The sequence below is a fragment of the Nelumbo nucifera genome, chromosome 8 (genome assembly GCF_055504915.1).
Source record: "Nelumbo nucifera cultivar China Antique chromosome 8, China Antique-T2T, whole genome shotgun sequence".
Taxonomy (NCBI): Eukaryota; Viridiplantae; Streptophyta; class Magnoliopsida; order Proteales; family Nelumbonaceae; genus Nelumbo; species Nelumbo nucifera.
The window spans coordinates 7855178-7878644 of record NC_142656.1 but is presented as its reverse complement, the minus strand read 5'-3'; the positions used below and the strand labels follow the sequence as shown (position 1 = coordinate 7878644).

Here is a 23467-nt window from a genome sequence, read left to right as displayed (position 1 = left end):
TGGGCCAAACAATTAATTTCATTCTTAACTGAGAGACGGTTGTTTTTTTATGCAATGAATCAACTTGACTAGATTATAGAAACATGAATGCTAAACCATTCTTCTGGAAAAGAAACATCATTCCGAGGAAGGCTTCAAAGACATAAGATATTCAAGCATTAATATAATGGCATATAGAAGCACACGCTAGAGTGGGACGTTCTAGCTGAGGCAAAACAGAACCAGAATTTACATTTTTCTGATCTGTAATTCTGTACTAGTACAAATGAAATTGCATTTCAAACAAACCGAGCTTAAGGTGTAATACAGATCTACTACCATGGGTTGCATTTGAGCCACATGTAAAATTACATCACTCATGCTCATAGGGTGCACGTATGCTTGGTCTGACATTCTTTTAGAGTAACCTGTTCCGATGCCACTCCTCAATTTGCATTATATTCCACAAGGATCTTGGGAAAAAAAAGGACAAAAAAATGATCCCAATGCTACTGGATATCATCTACTCAAAATAGATTGAATTAACTTAAGGATATCAGCACATCCTTAAGTTACATCAAAATTTTTGAACAAAAACCATATATATAAAAGAATACAAGATTTCAATATCAGAAAAGAAAATTGCAGAAAGGTTGGATGACGAACATACATATTTGATCACTCAAGTGGTGGATCTCCTGTGCTACACTATACACACAACAAAGGAAAGAGGAAAAAGTTGACGTAGGAAAAATGTCGTCATAGTACTGGGTTGGAAAAGAAACTGATCCATAACCTATCTTCCTTGAACCAGCCCACTAAAAACTTGGCTGTTTCCAGCAAGTGTTGCTTCCCACTCCACCGAGGATAGGAGGATCTGTGATAGGGAAATCACCACTTGTTTCATATCTGGTCGTAAAATGGGATCCTCATCCACACATTGCTTGGCCAGCATGGCCATCTGCTCAAACAGATACAAAACAAAGTAAAATAAGAGGTACATAAGTTCATTATAATTCCTTTGCTTTTACAGATATAGAAGTGCTTCCTTATTCTGAAATTATCACAGTATCACTAAGCTTATTTTATTTGCATATGGGTTAATCCTGGTTTTGTGTCTTTTGGACCGTGAGGCATCATGTATGGTATCTTTGACAGTATGATTAAGAAAAGAGAAGCTGGATTCCATATTTTAGTCTACAAAAATGGGTTATACTCAAATTCTTGTAATTTCTTATTTTCCCACTTCCCACTACTTAGTGGACAAGGCTGTTGTCAATTCTTCATCTTTTATGTGTCAAGATTATAACTTTTATTGTACATGTAACAAAGCGATGTATTGTCAGTTGACATGAAGAGAAAAAAAAAAGAATTAGGTCAGATGGGAATTCGTTCTATTCATTTTACCTTGTATACACAATCATGTGGATACAAATCCATCAAATTAGGATCAATGCAATCCTTCAAGCTTGACATGCTCATTGAGTTGGGAGAGTTTCTAAGAGCTGCTAACATCTGCAAAAGACACCAGAGTTCAGAAGAGGCAATACAAAGTACATGCACCGTGTAACAGAACATTCTTATTATCAATGGATTGCAGTGTGAAGAAAATGAGGTCTAAGTAACTGCAATTTAGAGACCTTAGAAATACATAACAAGCCTAAGCATTTATTGCAAATGGAAGTCATTTATATAGAAATTCAGAATCTTTCATATAACAGTACAGCACAATTTGGAAAATTTTAGTTAATTTTCAATATGGTTAAAATCAACTTTATCATGAGTGCCATGCAGTTAATCTGATTGGTCAACATTTTAGCTTAAGAAATCTGTCAATCTGCATGCCCAGGAAAGTTTGCATCATGATCATTTTTGCTAAGCCTTTCTATCACCAACTCCAACATTTGGATTTCATTAACTGATTAAATAAAATGCCCTTCATTCCAAATTTTTTAGGATGAAAACAAATAAACAAAAGCTAAGAGATGACCCCATTTCAATATATTTGCTTCAACAACATATTGTAATATGAATTACAAATCCCTTATGGACTATTAGATCCTTGCCCTTGCAAGGGAACCCGTCGTGCTTTGGCATATCATGGAACCAAATTGAACAAACAATTCATATGAGTTCACCACCCTAGGTTCCCTTATCAAGTCTCAAATAGTCCAGGATCCGTCATCTTTTGAGGACAGCCAGCCTATCATAACCTGGCGGTATCCTAATAGTTAGTTATGTCCAACCTGATAAGTGATCCAATTTATGCCATTGCAAGAAAGCTAGTATTTAAGCTATCAGTGAGTTAGCTTCACCCAATGGAGTTATATAACTTAGTAAGATGGTTCTGGTCTTGTTTCTGGTATCACCTCCAATTTCTGAACAGTCCAGGATTCATAGTTGCATCAATCAAAATTTAGAATTAATCTTCCCATTTTTGGTCTTGTCAAATTTACGAAATCTTTCTTCCTTGTTGGTGCATATCCAAACTGTTGCCAAATCTCTTAATGGAATCCACAGAAACAACCTTGAATTCATCTTTGGTCATGACCCAATGTGCTACCCTTGCCATCATGAGATTAATAAGGGTATTGACATCCTGTTCTTGTGGCTTAAGGTCCTTTCTTTCCATTTATTCTAGATACTCCAGAGAATAGCTACTCTAGTGTGATGCCACAATAACTTTCTCCTCTTTGTGGGTAATTGATAAGGCCTTCTCTTAAACTCTCGTTGTTAAGAATTTCAGTTGCAGTAACTAGCTTGTTGCAAGGAAGAGAATAAACAAAGCATAATGTTCTTTCAATCATCATGCCCTATGAAAACAGACTTTTCTACATACATTTAAAAAAGGATGAAGAAAACAATGCGTAACAAGGGTGTTAATTCCTTTGAGTGGTGAGTGGTTGTGGAGATAGATACAGTAGGAAGAAAACTACTTGAATTTTGACCATAGGCATAAAAGATATGAAAAGTGAACTCCAATTTGGGATGAAGATACCTTGAAATAATCTGAAGCACTAGTAAACAGTTCACAGATAACCATATCCATATACATTGAATCAAAGCCAAAAGTGATTTGTAGAATCTGTGATCAGACTGATGATTGATTTTGAAAATTCAAACTCGGGCAACAATAAGCTGTTGAACATAAAGTTATATCCACAGTAAATTTACAAGCCATTTCATTACAAGTGGCAACAAGACTTACAATAGATGCCAATGCGCGTCTTTCAGCATTTTTCATCACCACGCCTTCAGTTTTTGTAATTGCCTCCCTTCCTGATATTAGCTCAAAAAGAACAACACCAAATGCATAAACATCACTTTTGGTTGTTGCTAGGCCATCACTCAAATATCTGTTGAACCACCACAAGATCAGTGAATATAAACTTGGTTCTAGAAGAACTTATTGTAAATCTAAGTTACCCGCCAACAGCTGTTTTGCTTACTCTGGAGCCAGATAACCAAAAGTTCCTACAACTCTTGTTGCAGAAGCCTCTCCTTCACCAGTTTTCCCAACAAGCTTTGCTAGTCCAAAATCCGAAATCTACACATAAAAGATGGAGTCAATAAAAAAAGAACAATAGGAGTTGGAGTCAATTGAGCATAAAGTGGTCAAAACCTTTGCCCTGAAGGCGCTATCAAGTAGTATATTGCTCGTCTTGATATCACGGTGGACATAATGTGTTTTGGTGTGCTCATGGATGTATTCTAAACCTCTAGCAGCATCTAGTGCTATCTGAACCCTCATGATCCAAGATATGGATGTATGACCTGAAGATCCATCAGTTGTCTGAAAATGTAAGAACCAAATTTGTATATACAGTGTTCTCTCAACAAGCATAGCTAGACTCAATTTCTCACCTTGCAATTTGCTATTTTTTTAATCTGCTCGAGGTTACATAAATAATTAAATAGAATGTAATGTTGTATTCCACATATTGCAAAAAGGCATATTCTGAAGTGTAAAATTTTCTCAAGCCAGAAACTTGTATAACTGACACCTATAAACAGAAAGACTAGTATTTTTTTTTGATAGATAATGATAATTTTATTAATTAGAATAAAAACACAGTATACATCATACAACTCCCCACAAGTAGGCGTGAGGTGCAGCCTCTAAACTACATCATAAAGCTTACAATTGAGCCCAAAAGAGCTGATTCCTATGTACTACTTGTTTGGCTAGGAAATCTGCCAGCCCATTTGCCGATCTTCTTTCCCATTGAACTGACTGAGATATTTGATGTTAGCCACTTATCTTCTCAAAGCCCCTCTATAAGGCCAGGCTGCCATCTCCAGTTCTTTTAGCCATCTAATAACCAATTTGGAGTCACCTTCAATCATTAAATGCTCCACTGCCAACTTTTTTGCAATTTCTGCTCCTTGTATTACAGCTTGGAGTTCTGCATTAACTGAATCTCCCATCCCTATAGGACCAGAAAATAGAGCTACAATCTGGCTCTCAGCATTTCTAAAGACTCCCCCTATTCCAGATGGCCCCGGGTTGCCCAAACTACTGCCATCAAATTTTGATTTAATGAAGCCTACATCAGGAGGCTTCCAATCCACCAAATACTTGCTTCTGACTGCAGAACTTTTGGCTAGTTGTTCCCAGTTCCTACTTATATCATCAAAAGAGTAGGATGAGAACATGTCCAAGGATTTTACCCAGCTTATGGCCCTACATAAAATACTTTCTAACACACATGTCTGATCCCTCTCCTTGTCATTAAAGACTCTAGAATTTTGTTCCTCCCACACAGTCCACACCAAAGCAGCTCTAGCACACCTCCACAAAACTCTTCCTCTTCTCTTTGGCCACCTGAAAGTTGTAGGGTCAAAAAGATTGCAAATCTGCTCCAGTTCTGTCCACCTGCAACCAAAAAGATCAAAAAAGTTTTCTCAAAGGCCTACAACAAAAGCGTAAGTGATTAGTATATGGTAGCAACTTTCTTCATTTGCTTTGCATAGGGTACACCAGTTAGGAGAGAGAGATACAAAGACTAGGTCTTCTTTTTTGCAAAACATCCCAAGTGTTGATTTTTCCAAGGGAGACTTCCCAACAAAGGTAGAGGTGTAAAACGGGCCATGCAGCCCTCCCTTAGGATAACTTGGGGGTTGGCCCGACACGGTCCACGGAGCAAGCCCGTGCAGGCCGATGCTGTGCCGCGGGCCGGCCCAGGCTGTAGACCAGGCCAAAGCTATTTAATTAAAAAATTGAAAAAAACTTAAAATTTTAATTTTATATGAATTTTGATGCATACAATTGCTTATATATGCAATAATTAAATAAATTAGTATAATAAAATTGAAAACAATTGTTTATTTTATTTATATTATATACTATATTATTATTTAATTATAATTTATATAATATTATATATATATATAAAATATATAAATATATTATATATGTAAATATAAATATATATAAAATATAAAAATAATATATATGGGCCATAACGCGGGCCATGCCGGCTCGGCCTGGCTCGTAGACCTAAAACCCCAGGCCCATCACAGCCCACATGATCATGCCAGGCCGGTCTGTGTCGGGCCACGGTGGCACGACCTGACTTACACCTCTAAACAAAGGGCTCCCACTTTTGGAGGGACAGGTTTGGACCAAACTTCCTTGTTATGAAAAGGTTGAGGTAGCAGAGAGGAGCACAAGGAAGTAAAGAAAGAAGCACAAGAAAAGGATCCTGAGGGCAAAGGCTTCCAAATATGGGTATCTGGAAAAGAAGGGTCCAAACAAACAGGATGAATAGTTTTAAGGAGCAAAGCAACCTAGTCAAGCTCAAAATCTCTCAAATCTCTTCTAAAACCTAGGTTCCAATTTATGCTAGAAGAAAAGGAGGACACAAACCTTTGAATTGGCTCGTTTTTAAAACACGAGATGGAATACAAGGAGGGAAAGAGGTCATTGAGGGTGAAGTCACCAATCCAAACATCCTCCCAAAACAAAACCTTATCTCTAGTACAAGCGTCATACCTGATCAAATTCAAGAAGACAGGAAGAATACTATGAATAGCCTTCCATGGAGATTTCAGTGTAGCCTGCTGAGATACACCAGCATCCCAACCATTGCCTGCAACACCATGCACACCCCTTACAACTTTATGTCAAAGTCTTTCCCTTTCTAGAGGTCACCTCCATAGCCATTTGCCTAGCAAGGCTGTATTTTTCTTCCTTAGATTGCCTAATCCCAAACCCCCTGCTCCTTCCTCCTACACACTATTTCCCACCTAACCACATGATCCTTCCTCCCTTCCCCTGACTCCCACAAGAAATCCCTCATGACTTTCTCTACCTTCAAAATCACCTTTTGTGGCATTCTAAAGACCGAGAGAAGGTAAGTTGGCAAGTTCACATGAGTAGTTCTTATTAAAGTGATACGACCCTCGAGGGAAATGTAGTTTCTCTTCCAAACTACCAGCTTCTTTGTGCATTTTTCTACAATCGAATTCCAAAATCTTCCTTCTCTTGGACTCTCTCCTAAAGACATACCCAAGTACTTCAAAGGCTAGCTAGAGGTAAGGCAACCTAAGGACTCTGCTACCTCACTCAACTCCTCCATCTCCAAATTTACTCCCACTACACAACTCTTTTCGAAATTGACCTTCAACTTCGACATGCATTCAAACAACATTATTACTCGTTTCAAGTTCCTAGCCTTTAAGGGATCTCCAGTCTCACAAAAAATGATTGTATCATCTGTAAATTGCAAGTGTGTTACCACAATACCCTCTCTTCCTACCCTCCATCCTCTAAACATGTCCAAACCATCAGCTCTCAAAAATGAACCTACTAAACACGTCAGCTACCAGAGTGAAAAGGAAAGGAGAAAGGGGATCCCCTTCTCTCAACCCTCTAGAGGTTGGAAAGAAGTCTCTAACCACTCCGTTAACTAAAACTGAAAAATGGCAAGTTTTAAACAAGCCTCGATCCAACCACACCATTACTCTCCAAACCCAAAGTTCCTCAAGGACTCCAACAAAAAAAAGCCAATCAACCATGTCATACACATTCATTTGCTATCAAAATTTGATCTATAATTTGTCTTCCTTGAATGAGTCCCTTGTGATTGGCATATTAAATTAGAAAGGGCTAGTTTTAACCTTAACGACAACACTTTGGCCATAATTTTATAAATGCTAGTCACTAGGCTGATGGCCCTAAAGTCTTTCGATTGGATAGCATTTCCCTTTTTAGGTATCAAGGCCAGGAAAGTGGAGTTGATCCCTAGACTTATAAAGTGAACATCCGCAAACTCCACCTCTAACTTGATGATATCCCAACAATCCTGAAAGAAAGCCATAGTGAAACCATCAAGTCCAGGTACTTTAGATCTATCCATTGAAAACACAACTCCCTTTATTTCTTCCAAGTCAAAATCCTTTTCCAGTAAATTTTCCACCTCAGGGTAATCTAGGTCACTCTAATCCTCACATCACCCTGTCTTTTGTAGACTGCCCGGAAATGATTCATTAAAACATTGGCAATCTCCTCTTGATTATCCACAACTTCACCATTGATCTCTAACTTTTCCACAAAGTTCTTTCCCCTCCTTCCATTAGCGATTGCATGAAAAAATTTAGTATTGCCATCCCCTTCCTTAATCCATTGATGCCTTGATTTCTACCTCCAACAAATCTCTTCCCTAAGCACTATTTCTTCCAACTCCTTCTTCAGGGTCCATCTTAAGTTCCTTTCTTCCTTTGAGAGAGAACAATGTCCTTTTTCATCCAAGAGTTCAATTTGGGAGATGACACTTAATTTCTTCTCCTGCACTCTTTAATTTCTTCAATTCTTCACTTTTAGCCTCTGAATTTTCCTATGGAATTTGACATCCATCCCAAGGGTTCCCACCACTTCTTCACTTCACCACTCTTTATAAAGTCTGGATGTGTTAGCCACATATTTTCAAATCTGAAAGGTTTATCTCCACTCAAAAAGTTCTTAGTTCCAATTCTTATTGACCAATGATCTAAAGTGACTCTTAGCAAGGCCCTAGTTGACAGCCCTAACCAATGTTCTCTCCAATCTGAAGTAAAGATGATCCTATCCAGCTTAGAGCACCTCGGGGGGGATTGTAGGTTGGACCAAGTGAAGGCAGATTATTGGAGGGGGATTTCTAAAAGTTCACACTCATTAATAAATTCATTGAATCTCCTTATGCTGATTGTGATCACTTGATTGGGATTATTGGTCTCATTTGTAAACCTGATTACATTAAAGTCCCCACCTAAACACCACGGACCCTCCCACAAACCCCTTATATCAAAGAGCTTTTCCCACATTTTGCCTCTCTCTCCATATCTATTCGGACCATAAATGTTCATCATCACCCAGGTAAATTCTTCTCCCACACTCTTAAATTTCAAAGGACCGAAAACCAACCTATTAGCTCTTCCATTGGCTCCACTACCTCTTTCCTCCACATTGTCACTATACCTCCTGAAGCCCCACATGAAGGCATAAAAGACCATCCTAAACCTCTAGAGAACCACACACTTCTCACCCATTTCCTATCCCAATCTGCCACTTTTGTTTCTTGAAGCAAAACTATATCCGGTTTTTCCTTTCTAATCATATCCTTTATTATCCTCCTTTTCCTAGCACTACCCAACCCTCTTACATTCCAACTCAATATCTTCATTGAATCACTTAAAGTTCCACCCTGGAAACAACCATCCCTTACTTGAACCCTTTCCTTCTTTCCCCCAAGCATTGAACTCTAAGTCTACTGCAACATCTGATTTTAATCTTTCTACCTCCAATAGCTTCCTCTTTCTTGGACAATCTTTTTCCTTCTTCCCCTTCTTTTTAGCATACACTATAACACTCTCCACTTCTTTCAGTTTCAGACCCATTTCTTCTGCCACTTGATTCATCGGTTGCTTCCCCATTCCCTCACCCTCATCTCTTTCTTTCCCTTTTCTCTAGCTAGCCTCCTGTAGATTCAAATCTTCCTCAAATTTCCATCTGCTGCCTCCCTCCTTATCAGCTCCTCAAAGGATTCACAAACCAAATCCCAGATTTTTTCACCTTGTGCCTTCTATTCGGCTTCAAGACTCTAGTATATATTTTCTACTTCAAAGAAGTAAAAAATGGTCTTAAAATGGGAATTTGTATTAACTAAAGACAACAGAAGAGAAAAATAATGTGGTACAATTTATTTTCTTCATTTTTCTTTTCTTTGTTCAAAATGGTAAAAGATATTCTTAGAACATAAACATGCTTAACTGAAATCTATAGAAACAGAGAAAATACTTCCTTAAAAGAATACTTAGAATAGAACACAGAATAATTATAGGATTCAAATATTCATCCAATGGTGTAATCTAGTACCAATAGATAGACTTCTCTCTATAGGATCACAGAAGATTTCATTTGTTTACAATATTAACATCAGTTAAACTCATTGGTATAACTTGATAATAAGCAGCACCGGCATACAAGAGGCTGCCATACATTAGGTGAAAACACGTCCATAAAGGGGTCTCAATTGGAGGCAAATTATAATATCTAAGCATGAGAAAACATTTTTTTTATCAAATGTCTATTATCACATTATTTTACTAAAAGAAAAACATCAAAGTAGATTTTAGAAAGAGCGAACAACTCTTAGAATAAGTGCACAAAATATTATTGCTACAGGTATTACTATTACCATATAAATATTTTGCATCGCCAAATAAAAATTCTCACCCTTGTTTTGAGGATCATGTAGATGACTTCTAAGAGAACCCTTTTGTGCATATTCATAAATAAGGAATAGCTCATCATCACTAGCCGCAAAGCCAATCAATTCTACCTTGACAAAATTAATCAAACCAAGAGTCAAAGCTTTAAAATGTCAAAAGTGGTGAGAGATAAGCTTTAGAATTGAGAGAAATGAATTCTAATTCATGGTACAGGGGGGTTTACCAAATTTGCGTGATGAACCTTGCATAAAACTTTCATCTCTGCTGTGAATTCTTTGGTTTTTGTAGCAGTCATTCTTTTGATTGCAACCTCCTAAAGAATCCAAATTTTAACCATTAGTTGATAGATAATGCATATCACTTAACATAATTAGAAAAATGTACTGACCAATTTAAAGCACAAAATGATGCAAACCTGTTCCCGCAAAACTCCATAATACACAGAACCATATGTTCCATGTCCAAGTAGATTTGAATCAGAGAAACTATCAGTTGAAGAAAGAATTTCTTCATATGCGAAAACAACAGGTTTATCCATGTCAAATACATCAGGCCCCACGACTGCAAAAAATAAGATGCGAAGACTAGGGTTAAGACCCATAAGGATACAAGACGGAAACAGAAAGACAAGAAGGGGAAAAAAGGTTGATACATGTATCTATAAAAGGGGAACATAAAATCTTTAAAAGAATGAAGAACTTTTAAAGCAACATGCCAATAGATCTATGCTAATGGTAGCCAATGCTGGGGCATAGATGATTATCTAAAGAGGCAAAGGCTTAGAAGGGAACAATAACTTGAAGAGATGTCACTAATTGAATTTTTATTTTATTTAGATTTTACTCTAACCTTTATATTTGATGAGGTAAAAAATGGAAGCTTTTGGTTTATGAATTAATATAATATCATAGTATATCTCCCAACATAATATCAAGATGTGTGAAGAAGCTGGGTTTGTCAAGCATCAATATGCAAAAACAATTTTCTTTTGAAGAAACTAATGTATGTAATTAGATCATAAACAGATGTATAGGTAAATCAGCAGTCATGTACACCAGGGAACTGTATGTTAGACTGCATTTGGTAAGAAAGCAAATGCAGAACCAGAGCAAACTTTGCACTCAAACTTGGTCAATATAAAATAGGTTGGTTCCAGTCTGGAGATTCATATTTGCACCTATCACAACCAAACAAGACAATGCAAAACTGAACCAGGTTTGTATCCTTCTATTTGAACAAATTTGCATTCATGTCAGTGCATTTACTTTTTGCACTCTTACCAAACACAGCCCTGGAAAAAAAAACCTTGCAACCTATAGCTCCCTGTTTATACAAAAGACTCTCCTTTACAAAAAAAAAAAAAGGAACTATATGGTTTTCCTCTGAAAACTTTGTGAACCCTTAACCAAGAGTATAGCATTCCTTCTATCTTCCTGGCCACCATTTCTTCCTCTTCACTCTTATTTTTAAAAATGTGAGTATTCCTCTAATTCCAAATAGCCCAGAAAACAGCCAAAGGAGCTACTTCCCACACAGTTTTTCCTTGCCTACTCAGGTCATTGATATATCATCTTAGCAAGAAAGCTTCAACTGAATCTGGAAAACAACCCACAAACAAATATGTTTAGAACCCTTCCCCAAATATTTCTGCTCAAATTCTACTTATTTTGTTTCAGGGAACCCATCTATTTCTGAACTTTCCTTTCTCCAAAGCCATATGGAACCACTATATACCCTTATTTAGTTCTCAATGATGTTTATAGGTGACATTTTGTATACTCTTGTCATTAACAAGAACAAGGAAACTACAGTAAAAATGCATTTGTGCCAGTATTTTCAACCCACCATTGGCCTCCAATTACCCAGTCACAAAATTGGTTTTGGTGAATCCAAATATATTACAAGAAACTGCTGATTTGGTAAATGAATCATCAACCTGATCATTAAAACATGGCCCATATGACCTGCTCAATGGGTCAACTATTTTTTTGCATTATTTTAATTTATATGATGATGTAGAGGAGATGGGCCGAATGGCCCATAGGCTGTCATTCTATGTTATGTTTATGTTTTCCTCTGTAATGGGCCTTATTCTGGGCCCATACTCTTATATACTCTGTTTTTGTAATTTCTTGCCCACCCAAGGGCCTCTCTGTAATAATTCAAAGATTAACTTAATAAAATGTTTTAGAGTGTTAGAGGGAGGTTTAGTTCGAACCTCTCACTCTCTAACTCTCATTGGTGCCAACTCTCTCTCTCTCTCATCTTCTTAATCTTCTCTTGTTTGTTTTCTGGTTTTGCATCTAATCTCAAGCAGTTCTATACTTCAAGAGGGCTGTTTTCAACTTGGTATCAGAGCAGGCCAAAGCTTGGTGTGACCCTCATGTGGTTCTAGTCCAGCCGACTGCATGAGGATGTTCTAGGGCTGGAAGTTTAAAGTCATTCGCCTGGTTCTTGGAGGTCATTGGAGGGTGCCCAAGTCTCTACCCACTTGGAGAATAGTTCGGTGACCAGGAAGAATCAAAGAGAAAGGTGTTCGGCCTGATTTGACGCTCAAATCAGAGATTCACATACTGTAAGTTACCGCAGTTATTGCTGAGTTATTTTCTTTGCTTGGGAGGGTTGTTAAAGTACTCGAAACCCCTCTCCATTCTGCCCTACTGTTCGGCTGTTGCTGGACTAATTCAACTCAAAGATTTCTGGGTTATTTTGGGGAGCAGTTCGGTTGTTGTTGGACTGTCAAGTTGCTGAAACTGGTTTGGACTCAGTGGTATTAGTCTCTAATTCAGCCCAGCCTTTTCTTGGACCTATATGAAATACTATTGAAGTGGTTTCTACTAGTTATCAGTAGGGTATTAACTACTGCACACAGAGTGTTTGTTAAAAGGTCTCTTAAGGACTGTGGACTGTTATTTCTTCTCTTTGGGACAACGGTTGTTGGGGACCTAGAATACTTTGTGTTTGGAGGTCTGTTGGTTGCCCCTTGAAGGCTGAAATAGTATTTCTTCTTCTAGAAAGAGCTGCCACCGAGCTTGGCTGTCACGGTTGTCAAGACTGAACTAATTTTGTGAGCTGTGTGGTGTTGCCGATTCAGCTCAAACCAAGTTCATCAAGAATCCCTGCACTTTGAGAAACTTATTAAAACCCTAATTGGAACCTTTTCATGATGGACTTCTCAGACCTTGAAAGCAAGAGTGCTGCTGAATATGGACAGACTTTGGGAACCCCAACCGATTCTATGTTGGCTGTAATTACAGTTAAACTTGATGGGACCAACTACTTGGCATGGCCATAATCAGTGAAAATCCATATTTGTAGCAGAGGAAAATGGGGGTTTGTTTCTGGGAGCAAGAAAGATCCCCCAGAGAACGATTCATCTTATGAGAGATGGATGCAAGAGAACTACACAGTGATTGAGTGGCTTGTGAATTCAATGCAGCCACAGATTAGTCAACACTATCTTTGGATGAACTTGGCTAAGGAAATCTGGGGTAGTGTTGCAGAAACCTACTCCCAGAAATTGAATGTTGCCAAAGCCTATAAACTGATGAGTGATGTGAAGAATCTAAGACAGGGGGAGAAATCCCTTGTGGCATACTTCTCAACCCTGAAATCTTTATGGCAAGAGATTGATCTGATAGAGGCTGTAACATGGGATAACCCCAATGATGCTGAAACATACAGGAAATTAGTTGAAAAGAATAGGGTCTTTGAGTTTCTAACTGGGCTGAATCCTGAATATGATATCACAAAACAAAACATTTTGTCCAAGGAAAGTGTTTCATTGTCGCAAGCATATGCTTTGGTCAGCAGTGAAGAGAGTAGAAGACAAGTACAGGTTCAAGGAGTTGGCATCAATGATCATTTTGCAAATATGGGGGTTAAACCCAAAGGGGTTATAGGGACTCCCAGTGGCACGAGAAAGAAGGAGATGGTCTGTGAATATTGCAAGAAGCCGAAACACACCAAGGACAAGTGTTGGAAATTGCATCCCAGTCTTGTCCCTGTTCGGTTCCAGAAGAAAAATGATAGTAGAAAGACAGGGAGTGCAAATGCAGCCATGGGTACAGATACTGAAGTTGAGTCTGCCTGTGCATAGTTGGCAGCCATGAAAGCTGAGTATGAGAAGTTTGGAAAGATGATCAACCATCTTGAAGGTGTAACTTCATCATCCAACCCTTCTGGAAATTCAGGCACCACCGCATTTGCTCACTCAGGTATAAGAGCTTCTGCTAACCATGCATCCACCTCAGGTAATCCTAAGACCCCTTGGATCATAGATTCAAGTGCTTCTGATCACATGACCAACCTTTCCACTCTGTTTGTTTCGTATGATTTGCTTCTTGGTCGAGACAAAATCACCTTAGTTGATGGTTCTCTTGCCTCTATTTCTAGCAAGGGAACTGTCAAGGCTACAGACTCCTTACTCTTATCTTCCACTCTTCATGTACCTAAATTAAATACCAATTTATTATCTGTAAGTAGCTTGACCAAGTCATTGAATTGTTGTGTAACCTTTTTCCCTTCTCACTGTGTGTTTCAGGACCTGGAGTCTCGGAAGGTGATTGGGAGTGGCCATGAAGCGAATGGAATATACTTGCTCGACACTCCTGGCCAATGCTTTGATCATCCCAAGAATGCTGCCTTTGGTTCTACTTCTTCAGAGTCTGTCAGTCGAATTATGTTGAGTCATTTACCTTTTTCTGCTTTAAGTCATTTACTTCCCAAATTGTTTAAGGGAGTCAATGTGTCAAGTCTCAATTGTGAGTCATGTCAGTTGTCAAAGCATTGTAGAAACAATTACCCTGTGAGCAATAAAAGATCTTCTTTTCCGTTTCATATTGTGCACTCTGATGTGTGGGGGCCTTACCACTTATCTTTTATGAGGGGCTACAGATATTTCATCCTGTTTATTGATGACTTTTCTAGATTCACTTGGATATACCTAATGAAATTCCGCGAAGAAGTCTCAAGACTTGTGAGGCAATTTCATGAGCTTGTTTTAACTCAATTTGATACCAGAATTAAGGTTTTCAGATCTGACAATGCAAAAGAGTATTTTGAGAAGAGTTTATCCTTGTATCTCTCTGACATGGGGGTTATTCATCGAAGCTCCTGTACCTGTGCATGACTCGACCAGATATTGAGTATGCTGTCAGTTGTATTAGCCAGTTCATGCATGCTCCTAGAAATACTCATATGGCAGCAGCAGAACGAATTTTGTGCTATCTGAAAGGCTCTCTAGGAAAAGGAATTCTATTTACCAAGCATAGTCATCTGAAACTTGAAGCCTATACTGATGCTGATTGGGCTGGAAATATTGATGATAGAAGATCTACTTCAGGGTATTGTAGTCTGGTGGCTGGTAATGTTGTCTCTTGGAGGAGTAAGAAACAATCAGTTGTGGCCCGATCCTCCGTAGAAGCAGAGTATAGAGCCATGGCACATGGAGTCTCTGAATTGTTGTGGCTAAGGTCCTTAATGGAAGAACTTGGGATTGATCATGACAAACCCATGATGTTGTACTGTGATAATCAGGCTACCATCAACATTACTCACAACTCAGTACAACATGATAGAACCAAACATATTGAGGTTGATAGACACTTTATTCGAGAAAGAGTCTCTTCCGGTGAAGTGTGTCTTCCATTCATTACTTCTGAAGGACAATTGGCAGATTTCCTCACCAAGGGTATTTCCAAGGCAAGGCTTCAACATGACACTAGCAAGCTGGGCATGATTAACATCTATGCTCAGCTTGAGGGGGAGTGTAGAGGAAATGGGCCGAATGGCCCATAGGCTGTCATTCTATGTTATGTTTATGTTTTCCTCTGTAATGGGCCTTATTTTTGGTCCATACTCTTATATACTCTGTTTTTGTAATTTCTTGCCCACCCAAGGGCCTCTCTGTAATAATTCAAAGATTAACTTAAAAAATGTTTTAGAGTGTTAGAAGGAGGTTTAGTTCGAACCTCTCACTCTCTAACTCTCATTGGCGCCAACTCTCTTTCTCTCATTTTCTTAATCTTCTCTTGTTTGTTTTCTGGTTTTGCATCTAATCTCAAGCAGTTCTATACTTCAAGAGGGCTGTTTTCAACTGATGACATCATGGGTTGACCAGGGAACTATTTTTTGATGTGTTTGGTATTAAAGAATGCAAGAATTTTCAAAGATTAGAAGAAATAGGTACAGCTATTGACCATGTAGCCATTAGATTTACATGATGAGTCCTAACAAAGGAAGAATTCAAAGGGTGCACATGGAGACTGTAGTTAAAGTTGGCAAATCTATGCAGCACATACTAAGGTGTTGGGAACCATCCAGGTAAAGTAAGATCAAGAATTCATGGATGCTCCGGTGCTCTATCAGCAATTTAGGGTCCAGAGAGGGTAGGTAGAGCTCTGAGGTCAGCAAACAGGGGTTCTCAGGTCTAATAGGGGACATGGTTGAGCTAAAACATGTCCACAAACTTTGCCTGCAAAGGTACCCTAATTTAATGGGAGTTACTCATTTCTTTACAATTTAAATTGTCAATTACAAGTTATTTACAAAATGTCAGTGCTTTACCTATGTAATAAAAGACCATGCATCCCACAGTCACCAGTATGGCAAGGAAACTTCAATTTATTTGTTTTTTTCTAGTGACATTAACATATGTTAAAACATAGTATTGGCATTGAATTTTGTTTACTGGTGTATAGCTGTATTTTAATAGACTAAATTAATATGGCAATATAAATATTAATGTTATGTATAAACAGGTATTGAGTCTACAGCATCAAGGATGTTTAGTGCATTGAGGATACCTATTAACAGGTTTAAGGAAAATATCATTAAGGCACTCCCGCAGATTGATAACCTTAACGCTTCCATGGCCTCTAAAACCAATCCTACAACCAAAGTCCCAAGAAAAAACTGCTGAGGAAAGGAATATTATATATGAAAATTAGTGTCCAAGAGGGTCAGCTAACCGACCTTTAGAGCCTATCAACAGGTTCATGGAAGATATAATTGAAACAGTCTAACAGATTGATAACCTTAACACTTCCATGTCCTCTAAGATCTCTCCCGGAATTAAAGTCCCAAGACAAAGTTTGGAAAAGGACGACATTTCCAATAAACAAGAACTCTAAATTAGAACAATGAATACAATTTCAGGGATTGCTGACACAAAGGACTCTCTCCCCACCAAAGAACCTCACAAAAGTGTGTTTGCTTACCCTGCATCCCATTAATGTGCATGAAGCCAGTATTTGCTCTTAATATTCTTATTATTATCTTGTTAATTGCAAGAATCAATTGTTAGAACAAGATTTTTCAACTCCATTTCATTGAAAGTCCGATATCACTCATATAGATAGCGTCAATTTCAATAACTTCATGCTTTTGCAGTTACTACTCATTTTAGGGCCATTAAAGTAGAGCTGTCAGCCAGTTTACAGAGTGCATGAACATTTAAATAGCATTCATTCATACTGCTATGAAAATGTCAACAACTAACACAATTTTGAATTTAGGAGATAGTATGAAGTAAATAATGAAACAAAGCCGAGCAATTTTAGAACCTTCAGAACAAAAGAAAACATGTATATGGCTACAATTTGAGGAAAGGTAAGAAACAATAATTTCAATAATTTTACAGCTATACATTTTGGTCCAGAGTGTAAAACCTTTAGGAATATTCATTTGGCGATTGTTAACTTCACCATTAGTTGGCCTCTGGTTCCCTGATTCACAGCAGGTGGACCTCCCTGAAGCACAACAGAAACTTGTTTTTCGAAGAATATGGAACTTATGAGAGACCTTTCCATCAGGATCTTTTGCATGATTAGCTGGGCCAGGTGCAGAGAATATTGATGACTTCAGTGACACCCAGACATATATAAACACAAATATCAGAATAGTGCCAACTGCTAAGCTCCCTATAATCCACCCATATGGCAAATGAGCCTTATGGTTCACCTTATTTCCTGCAAAACAGGTGCAAATAAATCAATCTTAATAATAAAACTGAGGCACCATAGCATAAATTAAAACAGAATTGTAAATATGGCAAAACATCTTTTTAACTCCTGGAACCATTTTGGAATCAAAGTTGATTCTTAATTGGGAAGATCTATATGTATATATATATATGGCAATGTTATAATTATGTAGTATGATTTTTCACCATTTTGATGTTTCCTTCTGTCACTCCCCCAAAAGCTTAACTTACTCTTTGAGGGGAGGTAGGTAGTCGAGTGAACTAAGAACATGTAAAGGTTAAGCATGAGGTAATAGGTACCCTCTACATGTGCTTGTGCTTGCCACCATTTTATGCAATACAAAGAACCTTTTGACTAATTTGTGTGCCGTTGTTGTTGCCTTTGTTGCTTGTTGCTTTGTTTTGTAGGCTTTCTCAACACAGTCGAGCGCCGCACGGGGCCCCGTTGATTAGCCTTCTCATTCCTCTTACCAATATATATATATAAATCTTGGAAAGAGGAATGAGAAGGCTTCTTTTACATTACATTAGAGGAATGGAAAGACCTTGAATGTAAAAAAGAAGAAAACAAGACAGCCATGTCTCTTGTGCAAAGTGTGCTTGTAAAAAGGCTTCTGAAGAAACATTTGTTTAGTTTTTCTACTACATCTGTTTACAAGTTTTTGCTATGGATAATTCCTGATTGTCAGAACCCAATTGCAAGACCAGTTTGTCTGACTTCTCAAATAATCATACTATAAGGAATTGCTTTATATTGTTTAATAACTTGACAAAAATATTTACAGCCACCGTTTTCAAGAGAATGTCTGAAAACAATGAACTAAAATATAAAGCATCATACCTGCAAAAGTGTAAACAGATGGTGCAGGAGCTGGGGTGGGAGAAATCTCCTTCTCTAGTGGATAAGGATCACCAGGAACTACCAACAAAAATAATACATTTTAAGATAAGGCACATACATTGTAGATGAGAATTTATGCATACAGAATACTTGCATACTAAAGGGATACTGTTGGCATGACATCCAATTGTTCCAATTAGACAATGAAATAATTAGAAATTTCCTTGTAGTACTAAATATCCACAACATGTAGTACACTACTACTTAAACAATAAGCTGCATATACATGCTCCTTTATTTTAGATTTTTATCCTCCTTTCTCACTCCAAGGGTGAGATCTCCTTTGAGGTTATTTTACATTTTCCCCACCAATATACTATCATGCATTTTAAGGTGTTTTAACAACTATAGGCATATCAAGCCTTCAAGGCTTCAAGATTCTGTAGGGAAATAGAATTTCCTTTAGCATATTTGAATTTGTTAAGAGAATCCACATGGGGAGTGAAATATCCTCTTTAAAACAGAAAAAAGAAGACATAATGGTGCCAATGTTCAAGATCTAGCCTAAGGAGAAGTTGCAAAATATAATGGAGAATAACTGCTACCCTACTGTGGGCGAGCAGAGTATAAAAAGTACTTCTGTTGAGTCTCGCTGGCATGGCAATCTAGGTATCTTTTTAATTAAACACCTTCCCTGCCCCCTACTAAGTAAGAAGTAATTCAACAAAAATAAAGAATTAAAGATAAATGATAGAAATCCCATATACAGGATAAGGATATATAAATAAAGATATGAAGTCAACTGTAAAAAAATAAACTATACATTGAAAAATGATGAAATGTTATTTGGGTTGAATCAAATATAAAGTCTGGAAACCAAAATCCCCTAAATTCCACCATAATGGAAGACTAAAAATATGACCTAAGTGCTTTGTCTATTATGGCCTGGCCCATCCTGTGCTTGTACCATAAACACAACTTAGGTTCCTAGAAAATTCGTCAATGAGATGAAGCATTTAACTGTGCATCATAATAGCATTTGCACTACCTCTCCACTACTTTATAACACCTATTAGTCAGTCCGTTGTTGCTTCCATGTAAGAAAAATAGACTTGCATTTCTCCAATCAAAAAAGCATCACTGTATCACTGAGCATCAAAATCCTCTTTGGTTAACCGATAAATACTAAACCTTTACCACTCAACAGAAAACCCATCCCATCAACATGAAACTTCAAATTGTGTTTCCTATATGCATTTGCACAATTTCCATTACCGGATATCTCCAAAGAGGCATTCAAGGGTATCCCCTGATAAGTCATGCTGCATTATTGGTCGTCTCAAAAATTACTCATAACAGTTCGCACCATTATAGATGAAAGTTACTTCAGAAAGAAAGAAAAAGAAATCAAGTCAAATTGATAAGAACAAGGTATTCACCTAATCAATTATCAGATTATAATTCTTCATGTTGACTCCCTAGTAGTAAGGTTATCTAACCCCTATATGGACACTCTAAGAGCAACCATTCATTGTTAATATGGGGAATCCTTTACAAGAGAGTATAGTTGTATTTATATATGAAAAATCGAGTTCTGACGTGTAGGGCCTACCAGACATGGAAAAAGTGTTAATACACATATTCAATTGATTCAATATCAATGAACCTAGAATGGGGGTTGAAGGTTGGAATGAACGTATAAGAACTTTTAGAATTCCTTGGAGATTCTTGGTTGGCACTGAACTAAAAATATTTGGGAATGGGAACAAACAGATAATGATTAGGAAGGCCCATTGTTCCATTTTGAACCTATTGTATTTTTCAGTAATCAAAAATATTGTCAATGCATATGGATTTTCAATCCAAGTGGAAAACTGAACATAGAGCTACATATACCGGTTTGGAAATTAAATGATCCAGGCAATAAGAAAAATCTCAGGCCTAATATACCCTAAGAGTTAAAATGCCTATGCCTATTTCCTTCAACCATATCATATTAACTTTCCAACATACTAAGACAAAGCTTCCAAATCCCATTGCACTGGCAGTCATCGCTAGTGACCGATATTCTTCTTGATATCTCAGTTCTGTATCCTAAATATATGGGTATGTGCTTGAATTTCTTTGACAAATAAGACTCAACCTTTCTAATGTACTCCTCTTACATGCCCTTAATTCTTCTGAGTTCCTTTTTATCTTTCTTTCTTTTTTCTTTATTTTCTTCTTCATGCTGCTGCACCTATATGTCGATATACTCTTTATCTATCTCTAATGAAACCAACATTTATTAGAAGTGACATCTCATAATAAACCTTGTCAACTTAAACTAGGATGTAAGAAGCAACCAAAGCTTCTTTTCAATGACAACATTTTCTACAGTCCCCTTGAATCTGTTCAGACCTTTTCTGTCCATGTACTTCTTTGCCTAGTCCATCAACATCTAAAAAAATGATTCCTCCATCTTAAGTTGGTAAACACTTCCATTTTCTGGTTTCTTTCATTTCCAATTCTGATGACGATATGATATATGTTTTTATTGCTGATGAAGAAAAAGGAACAATAAATCCTTGTATTTTAACATGGTGACAATGCAGAAATTGTAAGAATGTGGATATCCTATTGTTCTGGACATTACATAATACCGGTCATTGCTGACATTTTGGACCGTCACCAGAGAAGAAAGACAAGGTAACAATCAAAATTGTGTTTCTAGAAAAAAACTCAGGAAACTTTCAGAGCCAGAATGTAGGAAATCCAGATACTTAATGCATTTCTTAACATAACCTCCTGATGAAAAGAAAAAAATAGCATGTTGGTTCCTGGAAATAAAATGGTATATGCACAACTCAAGAGAATCCCGTCCAAGCTCCATTGCTCTAGGAACGCTTACCAATCCCCAGATACCAAAGAGTCCCAAGTTTTTCCAAGCATGGCATGTATGGTTTCATAAAAGGAAGCTGCAATTTGGGTTTGTGCAAAAATTATGTGTGCTTTGTAGTTTGTACTATCCGGGAAAATTTTTGCCTGGTCAGCAGTTAAATTTAATCTATGTAGGCCATAAATTTCCAAACTTGATTTCACGCTGAAAGGCAAAACGGCATAATTACCCCTATTTACTAAATGGGTTCGGAATTTGCAAGTTTATTAGGTTGGGCAAAGTGTGCTGTAGACCAAGAGCAACATGGTGACGTTTTTTCAACAATTGCACCATAGTAAACTCTGCTGAAGATTGTGCAGTACAGGCGACGCTTGACAACGTTCATTTGGAAAGTCTCTAATGTTTCCTAGGAACAAAAGAAATAGTTGCTTGTTTGTTCCCAGAGCACCATACACCTTCCGATGGAATGTCGCCAAACGCCACCTAAGTCCAGAGGAATTGCAAATTTCAGACGAAAGAAGAACCAGATGTAGGGAAAAGCCTCACCTGAGTTCAGCGGAATATAATAAAGGGCCCCAACAGAAACATTATCAGGATTGGAAATTCCATTGACCATCTCAATATTGTCCATGCTCACACCAAACCTGCTAGCTAACGACTCGATCGTGTCCCCGTCTTGCATGACATAGCTCATCAAATAATTCCACAACCCGCTCGAGCAGCCACAGAGGAGGTGCAAGGAAACTACCGCACCAGCGCGAGCTCTGCGCGTGGAATTGGGTAAAAATGCAATCCCGCCGTACGCCTCCATAACCAGGTCATAGACCGATCCGTTATCCTCCCTCACCGTAAAAGTCGTGTTGGTCATGTACTTCTTAGCCGGAGCAGCACAAGAACAGTTCTTCTTAATGAATAGATAATCGCGATTGTTCCCCTCGACCGTCACATCTTCTGGAAGAACATCAAACATGCTCTGTATGATGGGTAGAGTTTGGTTCTGATTTGGCTTGAAGGCGAGAAATGAAGTGCAGAGGCGGGTGGTATCCGAGCAATTCAACGGCGTAGGATACGAAAAGGCACAGTGCAGGTTCAGAAGAAAGACTAGAATCGAGAAAGAGGTCTGTACGAGCTTCATTTGAGCTGATTCAATAAAAAACGGAATCTCAAACCAAAAATCGCACAAGTAAGCAGAACCGGAACAGAAGTTTGAAGATAAAAAATGGAAGAAATCGCGAGAAGTAAACACAGAGCAGTAATGAGACCGTACTCAAAGCTGGCAGCTTTAGTGAAGTCAAGGCTAGAACTAGACGATGTTGGAAGCGAAATAGCCTGAAAAATAGAGTTGTTCGCAAAAAGTAAGTAAAACTCGAGTACAGAAGGAAGGTTTCAGAGTTGAAGCCTGGAAGACAAGGAAGTTTTGGATAGTGGAGAAGTGAAGAAGGTTCCGCTAAATCTAGAGAAGTATTGAAAAAAAGAGACCACGACTAGTGAATGGAGAGAGAGAGAGAGAGAGAGGGTAAGAAGTACCAAGTACTAGGGGTGTTTGAAGGACAGAGAGGGTGGGACTGTAAACTCGGCATTTCCTTTCATTCATTCAGACCTTCAACACCCCCCAACGCCAACTGGAGAGGCAGTAGAGAGAGTAAAATTGAGAAAGCGACGAGTTGGAAAGGGGTAAAATGAGGAAGAAATAGAAACTCCGGGAGATTTTTCGGGTCAATCAACTAACTAAACGCCCCTCCTTTTAACCAATTACTACCAGAATGCCCAACAAATCCCACAATACCCTTTAAACTTTGTTTCTAGCCTTTGAAAATGACCAAAATAGCCTCAGTCTACCAGTCATCCATCATCTGATTTGTAATTTTGTATTTTGAAAGCTATAGTGAAACAAACGTGAAGGGGCATTTGCGTCATCTGGAAAACTATCTGACTGTATGAGTGAAAGGAGGAAATTTCTAGGTTTTGGGCATATGAATGAGCTGGAGCTGGCGATTTGGCGTAAAGAAAGGCACAAGTGCTTGCAAGGAGCTGGCAGGGAGAATGACAGTTGCCACGTGGCAATAAAAATCAA

The 23467-nt window shown here is 38.0% G+C and overlaps 1 protein-coding gene across 3 annotated transcripts; it reads right to left on the bottom strand.

Annotated features, from left to right (window-relative positions):
- Positions 1 to 467: 467 nt before the first annotated feature.
- LOC104592050 (lysM domain receptor-like kinase 3) lies at positions 468 to 23038 on the bottom strand. 3 transcript variants are annotated; one of them, XM_088893448.1, is made up of 13 exons: positions 22661 to 23029; positions 21940 to 22533; positions 18516 to 18593; positions 17361 to 17660; positions 16497 to 16580; positions 10106 to 10251; positions 9914 to 10003; positions 9695 to 9800; positions 3602 to 3753; positions 3429 to 3526; positions 3188 to 3335; positions 1387 to 1494; positions 468 to 940 (listed from the first exon to the last, which is right to left on the bottom strand). In XM_088893448.1, the coding sequence occupies exons 2-13, from the start codon at positions 22526 to 22528 to the stop codon at positions 776 to 778; spliced, it is 2064 nt and encodes a 687-aa protein (XP_088749574.1). In that variant the 5' UTR covers positions 22529 to 22533; positions 22661 to 23029; the 3' UTR covers positions 468 to 775. The 3 variants fall into 3 exon arrangements, with proteins under 3 accessions (XP_088749574.1, XP_010249495.1, XP_088749575.1); XM_010251193.3 differs by lacking the exon at positions 16497 to 16580 and having other exon boundaries at positions 22661 to 23025; XM_088893449.1 differs by lacking the exon at positions 468 to 940 and having other exon boundaries at positions 3188 to 3258; positions 21940 to 23038.
- Positions 23039 to 23467: the final 429 nt, after the last annotated feature.

What these genes read in the sequence shown, in the direction of transcription:
- LOC104592050 (XM_088893448.1), bottom strand. Translation starts at nt 22,528, where the DNA reads ATGAAGCTCGTACAGACCTCTTTCTCGATTCTAGTCTTTCTTCTGAAC. An exon ending in ATGGAGTTTTGCGGGAACAG is followed by an intron (nt 10,004 to 10,105) that starts GTTTGCATCATT and finishes TGGATTCTTTAG; the next exon opens with GAGGTTGCAATCAAAAGAAT. An exon ending in ATAGCGCCTTCAGGGCAAAG is followed by an intron (nt 3,527 to 3,601) that starts GTTTTGACCACT and finishes TTTTATGTGTAG; the next exon opens with ATTTCGGATTTTGGACTAGC.